The 25374-nt window shown below is 33.3% G+C and overlaps 2 protein-coding genes across 2 annotated transcripts in view; one reads left to right on the plus strand and one right to left on the minus strand.

Moving 5' to 3' along the window:
• The window catches only part of LOC134718200 (aminopeptidase N-like), a 159625-nt gene that overhangs the window by 69438 nt on the left and 64813 nt on the right, over positions 1 to 25374 (minus strand). The window lies entirely within an intron of this gene.
• On the plus strand, positions 4722 to 6590 carry LOC134719805 (uncharacterized). The gene is made up of 2 exons (XM_063582763.1): positions 4722 to 4794; positions 5678 to 6590. The coding sequence occupies exons 1-2, from the start codon at positions 4758 to 4760 to the stop codon at positions 6490 to 6492; spliced, it is 852 nt and encodes a 283-aa protein (XP_063438833.1). The 5' UTR covers positions 4722 to 4757; the 3' UTR covers positions 6493 to 6590.

Genomic DNA, 25374 nt, shown 5'->3' on the forward strand with positions numbered 1-25374 from the left:
TTGAAGTCATTAAAAGGTGGTATTGGGGTGGAAGATCAGACGGGTCATTGAAGTCATTAAAAGGTGGTATAGGGGAGGAAGATCAGACGGGTCATTGAAGTCATTTAAAGGTGGTATTGGGGTGGAAGATTAGACGGGTAATTGAAGTCATTAAAAGGTGGTATTGGAGAGGAAGATCAGACAAGTCATTGAAGACATTAAAATGTGGTATTGGAGAGGAAGATCAGACGGGTCATTGAAGTCATTAAAAGGTGGTATTGGGGTGGAAGATTAGACGGGTAATTGAAGTCATTAAAAGGTGGTATAGGGGAGGAAGATCAGACGGGTCATTGAAGTCATTTAAAGGTGGTATTGGGGTGGAAGATTAGACGGGTAATTGAAGTCATTAAAAGGTGGTATTGGAGAGGAAGATCAGACAAGTCATTGAAGACATTAAAATGTGGTATAGGGGAGGAAGATCAGACGGGTCATTGAAGTCATTAAAAGGTGGTATTGGGGTGGAAGATCAGACGGGTCATTGAAGTCATTAAAAGGTGGTATAGGGGTGGAAGATCAGACGGGTCATTGAAGTCATTAAAAGGTGGTATAGGGGAGGAAGATCAGACGGGTCATTGAAGTCATTTAAAGGTGGTATTGGGGTGGAAGATTAGACGGGTAATTGAAGTCATTAAAAGGTGGTATTGGAGAGGAAGATCAGACAAGTCATTGAAGACATTAAAATGTGGTATAGGGGAGGAAGATCAGACGGGTCATTGAAGTCATTAAAAGGTGGTATTGGGGTGGAAGATCAGACGGGTCATTGAAGTCATTAAAAGGTGGTATAGGGGTGGAAGATCAGACGGGTCATTGAAGTCATTAAAAGGTGGTATTGGGGAGGAAGATCAGACGGGTCATTGAAGTCATTAAAAGGTGGCATTGGAGAGGAAGATCAGATCAGTCATTGAAGTCATTAAAATGTGGTATAGGGGAGGAAGATCAGACGGGTCATTGAAGTCATTAAAAGGTGGTATTGGGGTGGAAGATCAGACGGGTCATTGAAGTCATTAAAAGGTGGTATAGGGGTGGAAGATCAGACGGGTCATTGAAGTCATTAAAAGGTGGTTTTGGGGAGGAAGATCAGACAAGTCATTGAAGTCATTAAAAGGTGGTATAGGGGTGGAAGATCAGACGGGTCATTGAAGTCATTAAAAGGTGGTATAGGGGTGGAAGATCAGACGGGTCATTGAAGTCATTAAAAGGTGGTTTTGGGGAGGAAGATCAGACGGGTCATTGAAGTCATTAAAAGGTGGTATAGGGGTGGAAGATCAGACGGGTCATTGAAGTCATTAAAAGGTGGTATTGGGGTGGAAGATCAGACGGGTCATTGAGGTCATTAAAAGGTGGTATTGGGGAGGAAGATCAGACGGGTCATTGACGTCATTAAAAGGTGGTATTGGGGAGGAAGATCAGACGGGTCATTGAAGTCATTAAAAGGTGGTATTGGGGAGGAAGATCAGACGGGTTATTGAAGTCATTACAAGGTGGTATTGGGGTGGAAGATCAGACGGGTCATTGAAGTCATTAAAAGGTGGTATTGAGGAGGAAGATCAGACGGGTCATTGAAGTCCTTAAAAGGTGGTATGGGGGAGGAAGATCAGACGGGTCATTGAAGTCATTAAAAGGTGGTATTGGGGTGGAAGATCAGACGGGTCATTGAAGTCATTAAAAGGTGGTATTGGGGAGGAAGATCAGACGGGTCATTGAAGTCATTACAAGGTGGTATTGGGGAGGAAGATCAGACGGGTCATTGAAGTCATTAAAAGGTGGTATTGGAGAGGAAGATCAGACGGGTCATTGAAGTCATTAAAAGGTGGTATTGGGGAGGAAGATCAGACGGTTCATTGAAGTCATTAAAATGTGTCGAGGGGATGTAAAACGCTAAAAAAAATCGCCAAAATAGCGGATATTTGAAACTTTAACATATCATATGTGTTACATTTTTTACACCGGACCGATTAATACATTATTTTTTTTCTAAGAACACCAGTTAAAATGAATAAGTAGTGCAACTAGTTAAGCAGAAACTACGAACAGTTCTGTCGCGTCTTGGTTCTTGTTCAGAAGATTTTATAGGCTGCGTGTCGCTAAATCTCTTGGTTTTTTTCTACCTTTATTTGTTTTGATATCTTTGTCATATTCATATTTGTCTGTAGTCTTTTGTTTATTTTTTTTGCCCTTCAGTTTTCATTTAACATTCACATATTTATCTTTTGACAGATTCAAGCTTTTAAGGATAGTCAGCAAAATTTAGGCGCTTCAACAGCAGCATTCGATAGAGCAATTGAGACAACACGAGCTAATATCAAGTGGATGAGTAGTAACTTACAGATTATAAAGGATTGGTTACAAAATCTACCTTAGATTAAAGTATAAACGGTTGAAATAATTAAATAATTAATTTTCTAAACATTTCTCACTTAACATTCATCCTTATGGGTACAACTTGTGGAGCAGGATTTGATTACAGGCCTGGAACATTAACGATTATTCATATCTTGTTGTTTTGGCGATCGTATCGCTTAGTCCTCACTTTTCTGTGTAGGATTTTTCAGACCGTTGATTGTATGTTATCGATATTATTCTTAGCCACTGTATGTTCTGGTGTTTTTCTATCTGCACATAACTTTTTGACTTGTCCCTTTGGTATCTGCAACCCTGATTTTGGACCATCTGTTCGGGGTGAATCACCCTAAAAAAAAAATTTTATAGAAAATTTGAAGTCAACTTTTAGTAATGAGGCAGGGCATAACCCACAAAATATGCTGCTTGAAGGTTTACTATTAACCAACGTGATTTAAATTCTTTTTGTAACAACTGTCACATTCCATAGAAAGTAATGGATTTAACCTGTTATATAGCTTGCTAAACTCATTTGTGCGCCATTTCTCCTTGCTACGCAGCTTTTCACGAACAGTTGTTTTGCCTATGAACATATTCTGATACAGATAGTATGCCTACACGCAGATTCCCAAACAGTTATTTGCCTACGCAATATTTGCTGCAGGAAAAGGGGGTTATTCTTCTTGAAGGAATACAAAATGAGCAATAAGATATTTATTAGTTTATTAGAGGCTGTTATAGTAAAGTTGTATACTACAAAAGAACTTATAACGCATACCAGAAAGTATAAATGTAATAGAACTGGTAATTAATTATTTGGGTTATCTTTCTTTCTTCTGTTAGTTGTAATGTTGAAGTAGCATCGCCTTATTAATATAAACAGTACCAATTTCACTTCACCAGTTGCGTTTTCGACAATGAGTATATCTTTGAACAGTGAATCAAAGATCCAACATTTTGTAAATTCAAAATCCAATGTAATCGTTGAAGAGGTGATCGACTTAACGTATAGTAAAAAACGCTAAAGGAATTAATCTGCATGCAGCATTCACAAATTATTATTTTATTGTTATCTTATCGTGAATACTCTTTATCAGTGATCAAGTGAACATTATTTATCATTTTGCTATTAAATTGATTGGTTGTTAGTTCTCTCAGCACTCTTTTATCGTGACGGGTAGTTTCAATAAATGGAGGAAGACGTCTTTCAAAAATATAACCATTTGACAGCAAAACTGGCTATCACTATCAATTAAGATCAGAAAATTATAATGAACTTGTTGACAAACTTTGTGTTTTTTTAATTTTCGGAGATTGTAAGACCCTCGTCTCCCCTTTTTACTGAAATTTTGGTAAATTTCTAAATAACAATCATCTCAATGAGGCTCAATAAATTCCATCATTTATTGTCACCTCATTGCAGAACAATTATGTTTCCTTATATTACCATAGGAGGTTAGTATAATTTTGTTAATTACAATGTTTTATAACGAAAATAAGGTCCATGACCCCAGTTTTTACATTGAATATTGAGGTACTTTTAAACAGAAGTATTTCATGGACGCAGAAAAATGATGTTCTATAGAAAAGAAGGGTGAAAGATACCAGAGGAACAGTCAAACTCATAAATCAAATGTATGCAATAATTAGCCAGCATTGTTATTTTTTTTTATAATTCTATAAAAGTGCATAATAATGACGTCATAACGATATCACAATAGTTATAATGAGCCAACGTTTGTTGAATTTGTTTTTGTTATATATCTTTAGATAATTTATCATCATTTGTTTTTTTAATTTTTATAACTAAAATGACTTTCATTCAATGTTAGGGCCAATGTGAACCATTCAAAAACATACTCCTTTATTTGGAAATATAGACTGATAAAAAAGGTCTCTTTGTTTAATTTTGCACTTAAATCTTTTGTTGGTAATAATTTGAATATTCAAGTCTAGAACTGTTATATCTAACCACATGATCAATTTTGTAATTTCCACCTGCAACATCATTTCGACATAGATCCATTAACATGAATGGCCACCGCATGAAAACGTATGGAGGAATGATATACAAGGTCGAAATGCGTCGACATAATTCAATTTATTGATATCAATTTTATTACTATTGGGGATGATATGACGAATAAGTACAACGCACTTGATGTTAACAGTTTAATATCAAAACTTTAAATTCGTTTGAATCGATTTAAAACATATAAAATAATCTGTAACAAAATACTGACGAAGGCGGAGTTTCAACGATTGACATTGTTCAATTTTCCTGTGTTTTTTTTAATTGCCTATAAAATAAATGTTTATAGCATGTGATGTTGTATAGTGTTTAAAAATCTTACTTTTGATTAATATACTATTCAACAATGTTATTGCTGAGGCTTGGTATCATCATGGTATTAGGTATGTATGCATACTCATTTTACAAGTTTTGTATTAATTATATGCTGTCTTTGGGATATTTCAAACATATCCAAAGTAATGTACAGCTTAAAATTGCTATTACAGGAACTGCGTGTTTTTTTTTAAATTAGGTAAGAATAAAAATTGGAAAATGATGAAATCACTCATTATCTTATATACAATATATATACATACATATGTTCCGTGCACAACATCTTAAATTAAATTCAACAGTAGTTTATCCATTTTCAAATGTCGTAAATCGATTAAGAAAATAGATGTCAATATAACAAAAATTGTTTATCGAACGCAATCTAAAATGCTTGTAAAAATAACAGTTTCATTTATTCAGAACTGTATTGATAATATTTTTTTGGCATATTACTATATTTGTAAATAATAATCTATCAGCCCTAACAAAGTATGTGATGGCACATAACTTTCATCTTCTCATATTCAGTTAAGTGATTGACATGTTCTATCTTATGTTTATTTATTTGAACCTCCGATAAAAGCTGATATTGATTTGGTTGTTATCTAAGAGAATACATGTTGCTTAAATGTCTTTTGAACAAACTGTGATAACGTTGAAGCAAACTTTTGCAGCATCTGATAAATTCATTTCAAATATCCTAATGTCTTGTCAATCCTTGCGTGGTGCTTATTAGAAGCGACATCGGATATTCTGAAGTCTTTAGCATAATGAGATAATGTAGCAATTGAAATTTTCCGTTTCGAACAGACTACATTAACTTTCGACAAGAAGTAACGGATATCCAATGCAAGAGGACGAAGTTTTTAAAGTCGCTCTATTTGAAGTTTCTCGCACCTTTGCAAAACATAATTTACAATCAAACCCAATCACAACTGTTTTAATTTACAGGCTTAGGTTTGGAAGCCATGCATGAAGGTATAGCCAAACGACAAGCAGATCAATATCGAAGAAAAGTCAGACCAGCTGATAAACAGCCTTGCCCAGCTGGAATGCGTGACGACGGTACAAGTTGTTGGAAAGATTCATATGGAAGAGGAGCCGGCCGTGTTCCGGATAAAGCAAATTGTCCTCCTAATCAACGCGACGACGGGACAAGTTGTTGGTTAGATAGCTACGGAAGAGGTTCTGGTAGAACACCTGATAAAACAGCATGTCCTTCTGGACTACGAGATGATGGTACCAGTTGTTGGAGCGATGCACATATATATGGAAAGGGATGTTGTTGCACATTATGGGGTTGTTGTAACAACTGTCCGGGTCGTTATCATGACGATGGATGCACGTGCAGAAAAACAAATGTAGGCATAAAAGTGTCACTCTTCCAACGACAAGGGTGTAGATCGAACGAAGAGATGAATGGACGTCTTTGCTATCCAAAATGCAAAGGTGGATACCATGCAAGTGGATGCTGTATATGTACACCAACTGGCGGCCCGGGTATTCGGAAAAATCTTGCACAAAGGCAAAGTTGCCGAAATAATGAAGAAAGACTCGCCGAACTGTGTTACCCTAAATGTAAAGATGGTTATAGACCTGTAGGATGCTGTGTTTGTGAACCAAATGACGGACCCGGTATAAAGGTCACAGGACCTCAGAGACTATATTGCAAAGAAAATGAAGTCAAACTGAATGGCGTTTGTTGGGAGACATGTCAAAGTGGCTACACTGATCATGATAATGGAGGCGTCTGTAAGAAAACTTAGAGAGAACAAATGAACCGACAATAAAAACCGAAGTTGTCATATTATTATTTACTATCTTCATCTCTGTTTGCTAATAGAATAAACTTTTTAGCACTAAATGTTTATCTATTTTATTTTCCATACGATTATCTATATGAATATATGATGTGGGAAAACGGCAATGAAACGACAAAACAAACCATAATTATCTATAGGGTAATATACAATATCAAACCAACTTACTTTAAATCTTTCTCTAAATCCTAGATACAAATATTTGGTTCATTAAAGTAAAGAGATTTATTATGATTTTCAATGAGACAACTATTTACCAAAGTTCACATGAAGTGGACGTAAGCAATTATGAGCAACCGTGCGGCCTACAGCAATGAGAAAACCCCATACCATATAGTCGGCTATAAAAAGCCCCAACACGTATTGCAAAACAGTTTACGAAACACAAATACTAGTATCACAGACATGAACCAATGACAACCACTGAACTACAGGCTCCTGACTTGAGACAGTATAAATAAAAAAAACGTGATATGAGTGCCAATGAGACTCTCCATCCAAGTCACAATATATATATAGTTAACAATTATAGGTTAAAGTACGGCCTTCAACACTGAGCATTGGCTCACAGCGAGCAGCAAGTTATAAATGGCCCCAAAATGAACAATTAAAACAGGAAATCTAACGGTCTAATCTTTATAAAAAAACGAGAATCGAGAACATCTATGAAACACAAAAATAACCGCAACCACTGACCAACAGGTTCATGACTAAGGAAAGGTACATAAAAATGCAGCGAGTTTAAAGATTTTAACAGGCTCCAACTTTCACCCTAATATAAGACATTATTGTAAAATTACGACACAAAAAGACACCCTCTACTCTTAAGCCTTCCTAAACCTGGGGTAGTGGTGTAACAGCAAAAAATACGAACATACTTGAGAAAAAGTAGTTGAAAAAAGCTTAACTCATTAGATCGATACAAAGCAGAAAAACAAATTTAACAAAAAGACGTGGCAGGGTATTTATTCATTCCTTATTCATTCCTAACAACTGGCCGACCGTACAAAACCCTCATGGGCAGCCAAAGTCGTTAAACAAAAAACCTCATCATCATCCTAACAACAACTCTGAGAGTACTCGCACATACTGATAGCTAGTTTAAAGCCAATAACAACTAGTAAAAAAATCATGTATCTAAGACTTAAATATCAATCAGCCTAAGGCTTCTTGAAAGGGTCAGAAATCCTTTGGCTCATTGTACATTGTGCATGAATACGTTGCATACGTTGTTATTACTGAGACTTACAGTTTACCAGAGGAGGTATCGGTCCAGGGTTGATAATAACATAGAATCACATTGAAAATACCAGGCTTATAATTTAGTATGCCAGACTTGCGTTTTGTCTACATGAGATTCATCAAAATTCATTTGTCATGTCGTTTGCTGCTGTATATGATATTTGGTTTTCTTTTTTTTTTTGTTTTCTAAAAAATCAGACCGGTAGTTTTTCTCGTTTGGATTCTTATATTTACTTTTTTTCATTTCGGGGACTGTTGCAGATTGTTCATTGTTGATCATTAACTTCTACGTCACTAGGTATCTTGTTGTGAGTTGTCTCATTGGCCATATCATCTTATTTTTATATTGCCTTTTTCATAAAATAATCAAAATCAGAGTTAAATCCATTAGTTCTGTCTTTACTCATTGCACTTAGATCTTTAGAGACCATTGGTTTTCTCGTTTGAATGGTTTTACACTAGTAATTTTGGGGCCCTTAATAGTTTGTTGTTCGGTGTGAGCCAAGGCTCCGTGTTGAAGGCCGTACTTTAACCTATAATGGTGTACCTTTTAAATTGTTATTTGGGTGGAGAGTTGTCTCATTGGCACTCACACCACATCTTCCTATATCTAGTGACGAAAGAAAAGGAACTTCCTATTTTAGAACTTTGAAGTATTTGGTTACGTATGTGTGTAGTGTGTTACGTATTAGAATTTCGTAACAGTAAAGTGTAGATGTATTTACTTGAATTAACAATGGACTATAAATGAAATACTAACGTATTTGTTCTATGTTTCTTCTTTTATTCAAATGTATGTATATGCATATGATTTGCATATGATGAAGACCTAATCTTTCCATCAGTTAAATTGAGGTCTGGAGCTGGCCTGCCACTAACTGCTTTAGTCCTTTGTCAATTTACGTACCATTGTCATTTTGCTTAGTTTCTTCTGTCACCTATTCTAACATCGGACTCGGACTTCTTTAAACGGTTTAACTGTGCGTATTGATGTGTGATTGTTTATTCTACATTAGCTAGAGGTATAGGGATAAAAAAAAAAAAAAATTTTGGTTCATTTATATTTTTCGGAATTTAGTGTGAGTAGATAGATATAGGAAGATGTGGTGTGAATGCCAATGAGACAACTCTCCATCCAAATAACAATTTAAAAAGGTAAACCATTATAGGTTAAAGTACGGCCTTCAACACGGAGCCTTGGCTCACACCGAACAACAAGCTATAAAGGGCCACAAAATTACTAGTGTAAAACCATTCAAACGGGAAAACCAACGGTCTAATCTATATAAACAAAACAAACGAGAAACGAGAAACACGTATATATAACATAAACAAACGACAACTACTGTACATCAGATTCCTGACTTAGGACAGGTGCAAACATTTGCAGCAGGATTAAACGTTTTAATGGATCCAAACCTTCTCCCTTTTTCTGAAACAATAGCATAACATAACAACATAGAAAAACATACGATAAAATATCAATTGGCAGACTTAACTCAATCAAAAAACGTATGATTACACAATGAACGAATAAATTTGATCTGCGATATCTGAATACAAATGCACAGTTAATTAAATATTAGAGACAAACATTCATGACCAAAAAGCTAACAAATAAATTAAATTACAGGACATCACTGAGAAATATTTAACCAATCAATGTTCACTTTAGAAAAAAAACCCGTTTTTGAAGTTTATACAAATGTTGTAAGAATAAGGGAAAAATTGAAGATATTACAAATAATCAAAGCTGGTGAACAGACAAGATCCATATAAATAAAAAATAACAAAAAAGCATTATAAACAGTATCATCAGGTCGAATTAACAAGAAAATACGATTTGAGAGTACTCGCAGTTACTGACAGCTAGTTAAAAGCCAAAACCAATTAATAATAAAAAATCATGCATCAGAGACTATTATCGACTAAAACACATCACAGGGATTTAGTATTTTAACGTCATTAATAGTCAAAGAAGACATGACTTGTGCAATGCCAAAAATAAATGTATCGACAGGTAGTAGTATAGTGAAGAGCGACTTCTATAGAAATAAAAGTTAACGTGTCTGTGTCTCTATACATCTCGCCTCAAAAGATAATGAAATTTAGTTATGTTTTAATTTGCTAATGACAAAATCATTATTAGTGCCAATGTGAACTATATTCAGAGATATAATTACAATATTGGTACGATAACCCTTACTTATAAGTTTGTTTAAAGGTTCGATGAGTTTACAAGATCACATAGTGATTTCCACGCTTTTAGTACAATATTACCATAAAATTTAGGATGTGAAATACCGTTTTTAATAAGCTTTCTACAGGTATAGCCAAATTTACCAATCAAATCTTTGTTTCTATGAAAGAATTTAGTAAAAGTTTTAAGTAATTTATGGTATCGAAATCCCTGACACAACAATTTACCAGTGATGCATTGATTACGTTCGTTAAAATCTATGACATCAGAACACACACGGGCAAACCGAACGAGTTGCGATATATAAACACCGTATGATGGAGCCAAAGTCACATCGCCGTCTAAAAAAGGAAAATTAACAATAGGAAATGAAAAATCGTCTCTTTTGTTGTAAATTTTAGTGTGAAGTTTCCCGTTTGAAATTGAAATGTCTAAATCTAGAAAAGGACAACAGCTGCTGTTTATGTTGGATTTAGTTAAAATAAGTTCGTTTGGGTAAATTGCTGAAGTATATTTAGAGAACTCTGGATTATTCAACGAAAAAATATCATCCAGATAACGGTAGGTATTTTTGAATGTATCAACCAAATGTAACATTGATGGGTCTTTACTGAGTTTGGTCATAAACTGAGATTCATAGCAATATAGAAATAAATCTGCTATTAAAGGGGCACAGTTAGTGCCCATAGGAATACCTACTACCTGACGATACACTTTATCGCCGAAACGTACATAAATGTTATCAAGCAGAAAGTTTAAAGCTTCAATCATATCCTCACATTTCCAGTAAGTGTATCTAGCATACTTTCCTTTTTCGTTACAGAAAAAGGCCTTAAACAAGTTACAGCAAATAAAATTACAATGAGATTTTTCGAAAGACCATTTTATCAAATACAAAAACTTTTTCTTTATAAAATTGTGTGGAAGTGTAGTGTACAGAGTAGAAAAATCATAACTGTCAACAGAATTGTAAGGACCATTGAAAGCATGTATTTTATCTAAAACCTCTAAAGAATTTTTAACACTCCAAAAATAATTAATACCATTTTTGTCATAAGCTTTATTACAAAAGTTAATAGCCAGTTCTTTGATAGTAGTAAGGGAAGTGGTTAGAAGCACTGATAGATTAGTAGTAGAACACTTACTCGAAGCGGAGATGAAACGGAATTTAAATGTTTTTTTGTGTAATTTCGGTAACCAGTACATGGTAGGGACTTTCAAATGTTCGGAAGATGCTTTAAGCTGGGCAGTGGCAGTGGTATGCTTGTTAACGATTTGACTCTCTGTGGTGCGCACTGACCTGAATGTAGAGGAATTGATACTTTCGTTTTGAAGAACTTTCGTGTAGTATATGCGTCACACCACCACTACATTATTTGTTGCCTTGTCTGCCGGTACGAACACAAACCGTTCTGCGAGTACCTTGAGTTTGTTTTTTATTCTAGAAATGGGTATATCATGGTTCCTATTATTAATTTCAGAATTGTTTTCTAAATGAGATATTCGAAAATCAACAGTATTCATAATTGTATTCAAATAACTGTCTAAAGATTTTTAATCGGATTTTTCACGTTTGCACCAATTTTTACAATAGGCAGACAGAGCGTCTTTTATGAACTGACGACACTGTTTCCAATCTATTGAAGATGGAGGACGGCATTTCGGTCCTTTCTTTAGAAAAGTTATGACTTCACGGTCATCGACGATGTTGAGGTCTCCTGTGATAACATGACCATAGGGAACATATTTAAAACTCGATGTTTCGCAATCTCAAGTGGAAGGAACATTATTTTCTATATTGACGTCTGTTGTAATTGACGTATGATTGAAAATCAAATTTCTGCTCGTTTTTTTTGATAAGAATACGAAATAATGGGTTGTTCTATATAATCAAAATATTGAGGTATTAAGCTATAGACAGAAGAGTCATTGAATATGCTAGACAAATTAATAAAATCAATACCTCTATTTATATATTTTAATTTGAGAAAATGTCGTTTATGATTTTCAGGTTTATCAATAATAGGAAAAAGCCTGTGAAGACAAAAGGCTGTAATAATACGGGTGTATTCATAAAATGGGCTAAAAAAAGAAATTGTATCACACTCCAGAAAAATAGCATTTAGTTTACTTCTAGGTATCTGACCCAGTTTGCATAATAATTGATGTCTGCCATTATTTTTTATTATAGATAACAGATCATCATGTGTATAATTTATACGATGTTTAATACGTTGATTACGGTTCTTGCGTTTACCATGAGACCTATTATTTCTACGTCGTTTATCAACAATATTAATGACATCGATATGAGTTTTAGATATGTTCCCCTGCCCTATTATTTTATCATTTAGACCGAGAGGATAAGCTGTTTGAAGTCTTTTTATCCAAAACAATTCGCGAACTTCGCGTGATTTTTTAAATTGCTTGTGCGATTCTCCTGGTTTCATTTGAATTAGTACATATTTTTGTTAAGGAGCCAGCTGAATCCCGACTCCGGATGCGATATTTTCGCGCTGTGTTGAAAACCCATTGGTATCATTGGGCTGTTTTCTAACTAATTAATTAGTACATTTAAACAAAGGAAAATCAAATGTCAATGTCAAAGTGCAACGTTTGTTTTATATATATTTATATATATATACATAACTACTCTAATAATCAGCACAATATGTTACATCTGAAAATTTGCGGAAGCAATTTTTTGTTCGAACTCATGCTATTGGGATATCGAGACAACACTGCCTGCACTGTGTCCATCGCTCTAGACCACTCGGCAATCTAGACTGAACTAATAATTCAGCTTTAAGTGGCCTAGTGTTACCTTCCCTCGTTAGTAGAATCTAGAGTTATAACACAATACATGATATATTAGGCATGCAGATTGAATTGATTGCATTTTATCTAAATATCTATCGTAAAAGATCGTAAAATACGGTCTCAGAAATAATAATTTTGATAAATACGTCTGAACAAGTGACAACTCTACGACATATCCATCCATTGGATCACCAGTGAAGGTGATACTGGGCTGAAAACACATTTTATATTCATAACTACTCTAAATATCAGCACAACAACGTGAAATCAGCAAATTTGCGGTAGCCAATTTTTGTTCCTCCCTCGCCGGGATTCGAACTCATGCTATTGAGATATCGAGACAACACTGCCTGCACTGTGTCCATTGCTCTAGAGCACTCGGCCACCTAGACTGAACTAATAATTCAGCTTTAGATGGCCTAGTGTTACCTTCCCTGAAATGTTTAAGATTATCTTTAGGACTCTATCTCCATAAAATGTAGTCATTTTAAACTCTGTATGTGTACATTGTACATGAAATGATCTGTCGTTTTAATCTGTTTTTTGTTAATCATCTCAATGTACTAGCTGATTAATTATCTTAACTTTTACATACATTAAGAAAATGAAAATAGAATTCAAACCACAAACGATATGACATCAAACAATATCAAACCAGACTTACAAAAGACACATCATATTTAAATACATGAATGTACATAAAAGCAATGCGAATTCACACTCTGCAAAATATTCATATTCGGGAATAGGTGACGTTCGGTACTCAACAGACAAGACGGCGTAGATGGTTAAACACAATCTAAGACGTGGTAAAAATGTAGTTAGTTAGTTTACACACAGACAAATCGTATAGATCAACTTATTCGTGATGGTGTCCATAAAATTTTCGGAGTGTCATTTTTATTCTTTTCTCTTCATAACTCTATACTATATTACGTTCAATTGTTTTATTTAACATAGGCTTTTTCATTCATCTAACAAATATGTGTTGATCCTTTTGTTCAAACGCCATTCTTTAATGATTCCAATGATATAGAAACCATGGAACAGTTCACTTTTTGAAATTTTCTCTTTGTAATGCTCTTTCACTACATATTTGAGTTTCGATTCAAACTTTTTTAATAGAGCGCCACTTATGTGTCTTCACTTATGAGTTTTGTGTAGACGAAACAAGCCTCTGGCCATACCAAATCATACATCTGGTATCTTAGATGCTTCTTCCCCTAAATGACTGTAGGATTTATTACATTTTTTTTTACATATTTTATATGCCAGTTCCACACATATCGCTTAAGTAGATATGCAGAATAATCTAAGAGATTTTAGTTAACATGTCACCTATTTGATTTTAGCATATATATCTTGCCACTACAACAAATGATTACAGGGCGGACGATGACAGTCCAGTAGCTTCCCAAAAACAAAACACATAACGTTTGAAAATATTAAATCATACAACGATATGGTGTCACTGAATAAAACGATGAAATGGATACAAGAAATGTTATTTTATTACAAATTTGAGAGGAAAACTTTATAAAAGTAACAGAAAACATGCAGTATTCAATGAAAATCCCAGCATTTGAGGAACGTCACTAATTAAATGATAATTCCTTAATGCCATGCTATATGCTTATTTTAACATTGGTATGCATAATATTTGTCGATATTTTACACTGAGCTTTAGTAAGGTCACATATAATGCCTACCCATGTTTAAATGAGCATAGAGCATGACATGAAGGAATTATTTCGATTCTAATAAGACAAATACAGTATTTTTATAGGTCGAAGCGTACAAAATACCTTGAAATATTTGGCTGTGGCCGTTTCCTCCAAGTGGAGTATGTCCATTACATTTTCATATTTAATAAGTTTAAAAACTAATAGCAGGGTACATATATGTTGTTTGATAAACAATATATAATAAAAATTTATGTAAGCTGCTAAAATGTATATATTTTATCAGGATAACATGAAAATAACGGGAATATAAACTGTAAGTTTGTGCGCATGTGTCAAACATATTTTGTGCTAATTATAACACAGCTTTGTTTACAAAGCGAAATAAGGAAGTCATATTAGAATTGTAAATATAAGAATCGACGCTAAGACATAACAATAATGATGATATGGAATAATGACATTAAAATAATACGAATCACCAATGGATTAGGAAGAGTTATTCAGTTGACAATATAAAATAGATACCACACAGTTTACTTCGATACTTAATTGATAGGGGTTGTCGCTTGGGTTCAGTTTCCACACCCTTTTCCTATAATTTTGGGTTAAAACAATAATTTTATCATTGTTTGTGTAATATAGTAAAAAAAAAACCAAGTTGTTGAAGAATGCTTAAATCTTTGAATAGCTCTTCTTCCTTTGTGAGAACCTAAAAATATAGTACAAAACCCCAGTATTTCAAGATCGCAATTAAATGTAAATATAAGATCTAATGCTTAAGCAAACACTAATGATGATATAAAAGATAAAAAAAATAGAGAAGAATCATACATTTGACAAGATGACAAAACATACTACAAACATGTTAAGGTCGTATATATACTTAAGATAGTATATGTTCGAGTTGCTTGAACGTGTTAATAAAGGATTTTTCTGACATATTTAAAAGACCATCTAAAAAAAAACATGTAGGATACAAAAAAACTTACTTTACATAGTATCAAATTTTTGCAGGTCCTAGCGGCTTTTCTTTTGTACCTCGGCCCTTGAAGTTTGATGACGGTGTCTCAGCACTGCACTAAATCAAGGCCGTGTGGGCCGACAGGAATTTTTACGAAGAAGGTTCATTATTGTATGTGCCGGTATTTGTCACTAGCAAACCAATTTTTATCTGAACGGTAATTGTAATCTGACTAGCTCTAAAGAGTGAACAATAAATCAACCAGTAATGTTCAGTCTTTCATTCATCTTTTTTCAGAATTATTTTCTGCCATGAATTTAGAAATGTTCAGACATTTCGCTTGTTGTAATTTCAGATTCATCAATACTATGATTTATCTGAAAAATTATTTAACGTTGTGACGGAAACATGTGAAATTTGACGCTATTTCTGTGGTTGTTACCTTCTTCTTTTTAATAAGAAGAACCTGGATCTATCGATATTGGGTTACTGGTGTGATCCCAGGTTGGCCATGCATATAATTGAAAGTAAGTTGTTCAACAGGATTGCTGGTAGCGTTGCATTAGTCTGAATATATTGACTCGATGATCATTGTGGAGTTTATCGACTGCATTATGTTTTTCAGCGGGCGGTCAAAGACGCAGTGTCTACTTATTTTGCGAATCGCGGAAGTAGGGTCTAGTTCGTGCATAGCGTAGCTTATTCAGGAAACAGTACTAGTTAAACGACTGTAAAAGAAAAATTGAGGTTGTTGTAATTCTTTTTTTTTTTAGAATATAGTTTTCTTGATAATAACCAAAGTCTTCAACATTTATCTTGGCAACTATCGTTAAATTACCCAAACCATAATAAATATTTGTGCACATCGTCTATGTATAATATACCCGAATATCCAATTTACCAAACTAACGCAACATATTGTTAGGCCCTGGCTGTAATACTCTGGTACGAACTCACAGTGAAATAGTTACGTACCCTTTGTACGTTACACAACGATGAACCGTATATGTAGCAGTTACAAAATCGGGTGGTTTGAGTAATGTCTTGTAAGGACATTTCGTCAGTCAGATCAAGCTGTTAATGCAGAATTATTATATTTTCCAAAGAAACTATCATTTGATAGTAATGGTGAAATTTGGCTTATTGCAAAAAAGTAAAGAGCAAACGGCTAATAGCTAAAAAATATATATGTAAATGATGCAATGAGTATTCATATATATCTTTTGTAACCAAACTGATGGATGCATAGAGATTCTACCCCTGCATCGAGTATGATAAGAGGTTCACTTATGTATTTTAAAATTAAACTGTCGAAAGTGGATAAATATCGATTTGCATGAGATTTGGTGGTGGATTCTGTTTCTTTATTGAATTCTAGTCAATATGCAAACACTGTTATTCCTTCTTTTCGAACGACATGCACAATGATGTATTCTCTGTATGCGACGTCATCAGGCATGGTCACCTTTTTTCATGACGTCACAAAAAGAAAATTCAGAGGAAAGCAAGAAAATTTGACGTCATAATCGAATGTTGACAAATGAAAAACTGAGATCAAACAAACAACGCATTGATTCAATAAAAAAAATATAACGATCAGGAAAAGGATAAATCTGATACAAGAAGCATGATTATTTACGACAAGCATAGATAAGTACCATAATTCACATTCCAGTCGAAGAATATTCTTTGTGAATACATGATACAATAACTTTATCTATACCAGCTTTACTTCCAGAAATAACATTAATTGTTTATCAAAACTGTCATGAAATCAGTCAACATCAACATGATCATGGAACAAGGTACAAAATGTATACAGGTGCGTTTTTGTCTTCTCGGATTATCTTTAAATAAACCCATCATAGATATCAGAATTAACATTATGTTCGCCAGACGCGCTTTTCATCTACAAAAGAATCATCAGTGACGCCCGAGAAAAAAATAAATAAAAATAAAGTACAAAGTTGAAGAGCATTCAGGACCAAAAATTCATAAAAGTTTTGCCAAATACAGCTAAGGTAAGGGCCCCAAAAATGACTAGTGTAAAATCATTCAAACAGGAAAACCAACGGTCTAATCTATATAAAAAAAAACGAGAAACGAGTAACACTTATGAACAACATCAACAAACTACAACCACTGAACATCAGGTTCCGGGCTTAGGACAGGTGCAAACAAATGCAGCGGGTTTGAACGTTTTATCTGGCGCCAACCTTCACACTAACCAAAGACAGTGGTGTAACACTACGACATAAAAGTACACACTATAAAACTTTAATTGAACAAAGGCTCAACTCATCAAAGTATGAATATTAACAGATTTTAGACAAAACTTAGACAATGAAAACCAAATAGTTAAATTATAAACCACAGAAAAAAGTAACAAAGCCAGAACCAGTATGAAATAATTTTGCCAAACAACCGGACACTTATGGACCACTCAAAAAGAGCTTGTTGAGAAGGATCTTTAACGTGCAAAGAGAGTGTTACTCCCTAAACACGGGACCTCGGAATTAACGTCCCCATCCGTCGGACATTAGATACCAAGATTAAAAAAAAATATTAGACAAGCGTTTTGGCTACAAACAACTCATCAGTGACGCTCGAATTAAAAAAAGTTAAAAAAGCAGAACAATAGACACTACTGGACGAAAAAACAACTGTTCATACCAGTAATAGTCGTTCTACGACTGATAATATTTGTCAAAGTTGTAACAGCTGTAACATTTCACTGTTTCAGTTATGTTCAACTGTTCCAACTTTAAAAGTGTTAGTCTCCGACATAAATCGACTGTACAATGCTAAATATAGTTGCCACAGTCATTATAGGGCTGATTCAACTATTTTAAAGTTGTAACAGTTGATTTACAACTGTCCCTACTAGAAAAACGTTGCAACAGTCATAACTAAACTGTTTAAACGCCGAAAATGTTGGCACAGTTATAATACGACTGCTGCAACCATTTGAAAGTTGTAACTGTTATTTTATAACTGTCCGAACGCGAAAAACGTTGAAACAGTCATACATGAATTGTTTAAACGTCGAAAAGGTTGTTACAGTTAAACATATGTTTGCTAAAACCATTATATAGTCATAGCTTTTTTTTTAAATGTAGCAACTTCCAAACATTGATAAGGTCATTAAGACTATTTAAAGTCACGGATGCAAAATTTCTGACAGTCCGGGATAGGCTAAATCATTTGTAAGATAATTTCATCCTGCGTATTAAAAAGGTTGTTACAAAGTAGACACAATATCACTCCCATCTAAACATTGATTTAAATAGAAACTGATTATAAAAAAAAATGTATATTGAAATATTTGCCACTGAACATTTTGGTATTCGCAAATAATTGTGTTGTTTGTTAAATACATCAACTTATTTTACACTCCATTGCCTCACATTCCATATGCCAAATAAAGTGATCCTATAGCTTATAGCATCTGAGAAACATTGTGATATAGACCAAACCACAAAAACTTAACATTGTTCAATGTACCATGCCATTGAGGTCAAGGTCTGATGAAACCTGCCAGTCAGACATATACACCTTACAATCATTCCATACATACACCAAATATAGTTGATCTAGTGCTTAAAGTATCTGAGAAACGGACTTGACAACGTAACTTCTAACTAAATAACCTAAATCACTGATCCATGAAAAAAAGTCAAGGTCAGGTAAACCCTACCTGACAGACATGCAGACCTTGCAAGGTACCCATATACCAAATAAAATTATCCAATTACATGTACTCATTAAACATAAGAGAGTATTTCACTGTTCAAAAAACAGTAATTTTTTTTCAATCAGTCATATGCATTGAACCATGAAAATAAGGTCAAGTGCAATAGACATGTGACAGACAGAAACTTCATAACATATTTGCTATCTGAATACAAGATAAGAAGCATCCAGGTCTTTGAACTTACAAAATGTAAAGCTTTATACAAATAGGTGACACTGTCGCCGCCACCAGATTGTAATACCTATTTCTTGCATACTTCAACTTTTGTGGCAGGCGAGACAATGAAACGATACTTTGAAGTACATGTATTGTTTAATATGCTTGACCAGTAAAAAATGACAGTTTCACTTTGAACCGTAATTTAGACTACTATTAATATACATGTACATTCAGACTTTAAGTACAGCAAGCAGACATTTGACACTAAACAATAGTGACGGACAGTGAAAGACCCTCATAGGTAATCAGGGTTGTTTAACATCCCCTGTTGGTAGTTAACAATTGCAATGCAGCATTAATTTCAGATGTGATGCACTATACAATTCACTGAGACTAGACATTCTCATTATCAAATTCCTATTTTAAATAAATGATTATCCAAGGTATTCATAAATTCAGATATGATGCACTATTAATATTCACTAAAACTATAAATATGCATTATTCCAAATTGCTATTTTAAATGAATAATTATCCAGCTTCAATGTATTCATGGAATTCAGATACATTTAGGATGCACTATCAATATTCACTGAATCTATGAATTCTCAAATTCCAAAATTGCTGTTTCATATGAATAATTATCCAAGATATTCGCAGTCATTCAGTAATGTGGTCTTCCTTACAATTGTAAGTTTGCAATGTGTTCAATGCACAATTTCTTTCTTGTCAAATTTAATTCGAACATCACATCATTATCATGAGGGTCGTAATGGGGGTACCTTCTTGGCGAATAACGGTAATAATTCTTTCTAAATGACGTTAACGGTATTTTTGGTGCATGACGATATAATTATACTTTCTTTCATGATATTTTGACGAATCACGGTAAAAATTTGACCAATTTGACGCTAACAGTAGCCGAAAATGGCCTTTTGACGTCTGGTGGTAAAGGGCATTACTACCCTCCATCATGGCATTAAGCTGTAAGTGCTATTCGTTATTTCCGTAAAACAATAAAGAACTAACACAAAATTATGAACTTATCAAATGTTTCACAATTTGCAGCTATTAAGGTGACTCAGTGACATCTATATTTCATATGCATCAAAATCACAGTGCATATGTAGCTGGCTTCATATTTTGGCTGGGAATTATGCTCAAACCAATGTGAATTCTACAAAAAAAAACATACATTGAGAATAAAGTACTGTAATACTGTAACTAATCTAATACTGTATACAATACCTAGAAGAAAGTCACAATTACAATAACTGTAGTTACCAAAGAGAAAACTAGCACTCCTAATTTGCTTGATAAAAAAGTTCTAGGACTTTTACAACTGAATTTATAAGTCCCATACAACAAAAATAATAAAACCTTTTTTGAGGGTCTAAATTCTTAAAGATATTGTCTTTCTTTCTATATAATGTTTTCTTAGGTGTGTACTTTCATTGGAGGATTAATTGAGTCTAACATCATAATTGTTTTGATCAATTCCTGAACGCTAGACATACAAGTTTGTTATTTCTCTCTAAAACACAACAGGTGATTTCTTTTATAAATTACTACAAAGATAAGTTTAAAGGATGAACAAAAGAGAGAATTAAATGCAGTAATACTATGCTATAGACTTTCCCTTTGTCAATTAAGTGCATATAAGAATTTTGTGTCACGAATGAATAAACTTCTTTGAGGTAAATGTAGAATCTTTCTCTAAAGGTAAACCCTCCCTTTTAAAGTTTTAGCAATCTAAAATAGCTAACATTTCCTTTTTAAATTTAGTAGTAAACTAGAGTTCAATTTGACATCTTTTGTGTTACCCAGTATACTTTTTAATTATTTCAGCTTGTATTAAATAATGCTTTGCAGTTTATTAACCCCAGACAACACTTTCCGTATTTTATTTTAGTTATTTACTCATTTTTAGGTTGATAAATCAATACTCAGATAACTTAAAAAACTGCATTTGTTATATACAAATAACCAAACATAAAACTATATCCTGTTGTTTCATATTATTCTTAAGTTTTTAATTTATTTTCATTATATCCACATTTTGAAGAGGACAATTGAAATTTGTAAACATCAGTAAAAAACCATCTATAGCTAGCAATTAACATGATACATTATTTATAGATATGTTATTCATTGACATAATTCATTTGGAAAAAGATGCAACATCCACAACCTTTTGTCCAATATGACGCATTAAGTACATGATGAAACAATTAACACATTTTGTTTAATCAACCTTGTTGAAGGACAACTGTTATGACTTATGTGCATTGTTTCAGGAAAGTTAATTTAATAATGTTTTATTTTGTTAAGTAAAATTATTTTGAACCATCATACAAATACTCACTTTCAATGCTTTATAATATATTATTAAATATATTCATTTAATTGAACTGTTTTGTTGTCCATGACTCAGGAATTATTTGAAAATTTTACTAATAATACATTCTTGCTAAATAATTCACCTAAAAATAATAATTTTAACAGCAAAATACATGAATATTTGCTTTGTAGTCAAATTCAAAAAGAATTTTCTCAAATTCTATTTAACTATACTTTAAGTGTTCTTCAAAATGCAAGACATTATTGTACATCATCTAAAAAGTAAACCAGGGAAATACTAAGAAACAGGTGTTAGCTACACTATATATGGATATGTACATGTGAAGATTGGTTGATTGGTGGTTATAAAAAAATCCAGTGACAAATATTTCATGTAAATATAGGACGAGACAGTTAACTTTACATTAACATACAATATTTATAGGTCCTATAATAGGCCATCCCGCACAACCAAACCAATGCCCCACATGAAAAGGGTTTAACAATAAGACGCTTAAGATCAAGAGTAACATTTTTTCTATTCCCTTGTCACCCTTGTGGGGATGTATGTGAAGAAGATAGGGGATTAAAAAGATTAGTCAGATTTATGCAGATGAGAATTTCACTCATTAGCAGTATTTTCGAAATCTATACAACTGGAACAAAGATTTATGTAAAACAATTAAACTTATCGGGTAGTAGGGTACCACACTCAAGTCACAAGGTGAAGTTTAAAATAGCCTCATGTCACTAGCCATAGGTGACTTTAAACAATCTATTTGTTCTAAACTGATCTGATTTTTGGTTTAATATGAACATTTGCATTAGTCCTTAAACAAAATGACATGTTTTAATACACACCAGCATCCCCCAAAGATCACAGGTCAGAATTTGCCATGTTAGATCCACACATACAGTCTACACATTTGTGCACAGGCTCCTCAGCCCAGGCATGTAAAATGACTATCAGGCCTGTAAGAATTTCTATCATTCTGCCAATACTGAGGATTTTCCTATTTTCTTTTTCTTCTAATAATGTTTTTGAATGGCAAAATAATTAAACAGCTGCGCCATGAGCGCATGATACGCCCGTCACATTTTCAAAGAATAAAGATCAATAAAGTTTAATTCATTCTCAATGTCATATTAGAAATTTATGAACATCAAAAGGGAGCTAACATCGATAGATATAAACAATTCACCAAAGTTTCATGGGAATTGCTGACAGCATTTTTGAGTTATTGTCTGAAAACTGGAAAATCCCACCTTTTTTAATGAAAAAAAAAAACCATAACTAAGAAATATAAAATGTTACATTTATAAAATTCCAAAGGGAGCTTACATCAAAAGATATAAACAATCCACCAAAGTTTCATAAGAATTGCTGAAAGCATTTTTGAGTTTTTGTCAGAAAACTGGAAAATCACCCTTTTTTTATGAAGAAAACCCTGTAACTCGGAAACGTTAAACCTAAAATTCATATAAATGGACAGGGATGTCAATACATATAAACAATTCACCACAATTGCTTGCAAGTTGGTGAAAGCCTTCTTGAGTTATTGTCCGGAAATTGGAAAATCCCTCTTTTTTAATGAATAAAACCCCATAACTCAGAAATTTATAAAAAAAAAAACAAAGGGAGCTCACGTCAATTGATATGAAAAATTCACCAAAGTTTTATGCAAATTGGTTAAAGCGTTTTGAGTTAATGTCCGACATGTTGACGACGGACGGACAGACGGACGGACAGACAGACAACGGTATACCATAATACGTCCCGTAAACGGGCGTATAAAAAGGAATGTTCATAAGGCCATTAAGGGAGTTTTGGCTTGTGGTTTTCAGCATAAAAAATAATGGGCCAAAAGGGGGTTGGAACTGTTGGAAAAGGGGGATATACATGAGTTTCAATGATGCATAAACTTTTTACAAGCATAAATTCTAACTGCCGTGGAACATGCTCCTCTGCAGGAGTGCGGCGATATAGAAAGTCAATATATCATCCAAATATCTAAAAATGTTACTAAATTTTTGTATCAGATGTTGTTTCGATGGGTCTTTGCTGATTTTAGTCATAAATTGTAACTCATAACAATACAGAAACAGTTTCGCAATAAGTTGTGCACAGCTAGTCCCCTTTGGAATTCCAATAACTTGACGATATACGGAATCTCTATAGCGAACACAAATGTTACCTAGTAAATATCAAGGGGAGTTATAGTATCAAAGCAGTTTTCAATTGACATAGTTCTTTTGTTTGTTGTCACTAAAAATTGCCCTTAAAGAGTTTAATATCTACATTTTAAGAAGTCTATTTAAATACGAAATTGATTTATTTGAAATAATGTGATTTAAGGATCAATATAATGATTTCGTCTGAGAAATTGAAATAAATACTTAGCTATGTCTTTCAAATCATCGTGTAGTGCAATACTTTTTTTATCATTGAACTTGCGTGAGTTGATCACATACATGTCTCATGATGGGTTAGTAACCTCATTGTTTCCAAAAATTTTGACATAAAATAAGATGTCGTTCAGATATTTTTACCAAATATTTCTCCTAATAATGTATATAAAATCATATGAAAAAAATGAATTACCTCCCTTTGACATAGTGAATTTTTTTTGCTGTGTTCCCCATGTTAAGTTGTAGAACAAGTGGTAAATAAGCACTTTTCTAGTATTTTGACACTCGAATAATCTGACCGCATGAAGGTATTCATTTATTTTTACATAACGCATTGCGTTTCTTTATTTAAAAACTATACTAGACAACTTTTCATGATTACAAGTCCTCCATCTAGGAAACACTACCAAAGTCAAAAAGTCTGAAAAGACCAGTTTTTGTCTTGATTTGCATGAACTTTTACTCGACATTCTCCAAAAGTATGACTTGTGTCTTAATTTTTCTTGACAAATTCTCATTATATCAAATTTGTATGAAATTTACTCGACATATTCTCGACATTCTGAATATGGTCTAAAACTGTCTTGACAAATTCTTGACATTTAAAATACTGTCTTGAAATTTCTTGACATATTCTCGACATTCTTATTTTTTCTCAGTATGGCTTGACATATTCTAAACATTTTGAATTGTGTCTTAAATTTACTTAACAGTTCTGAGTTCAACAAATCAATACCAATATTCATGATATAACTTTAATCTTTATTTCTTTTTATATAATACACTGTTGTTTCAAGTTACCCTTCTTACAACAAATGTGAAAGTTAGGCATGTAAAATAAATGAAAATTTGGGTATCTAAATATTTTTACAATTTCAAATATGGCTATGAAATCTAGTGTATAAAATAATTTAAATGTGGGTGTGTTAATATAAACCAATTTAAATGTGGGTTTTAAAAAAAATACAAATTTGGATTCCTAAATCTTATTAATTAATCATACTGTAGACATGTTTCATTCTACATTCATAATATTCAATGTCAATATGGTGAATAACTATTGTACAAAAATGTGGTTTATATAAATAGCAAATTATAATGATATACAAATCATTCATTTAACAGAAGAAAATTTGTGTAATGGCATCTGTTGGAAATTTTTATTAAGTATAACACATGGACAGGATGTTCCCCTTAAAATTAAGGTTTCCACACCTCAGAATACACGCAACTGTCAAATAGAAATTACTGATTTACC

The sequence above is a fragment of the Mytilus trossulus genome, chromosome 5 (genome assembly GCF_036588685.1).
Source record: "Mytilus trossulus isolate FHL-02 chromosome 5, PNRI_Mtr1.1.1.hap1, whole genome shotgun sequence".
Taxonomy (NCBI): Eukaryota; Metazoa; Mollusca; class Bivalvia; order Mytilida; family Mytilidae; genus Mytilus; species Mytilus trossulus.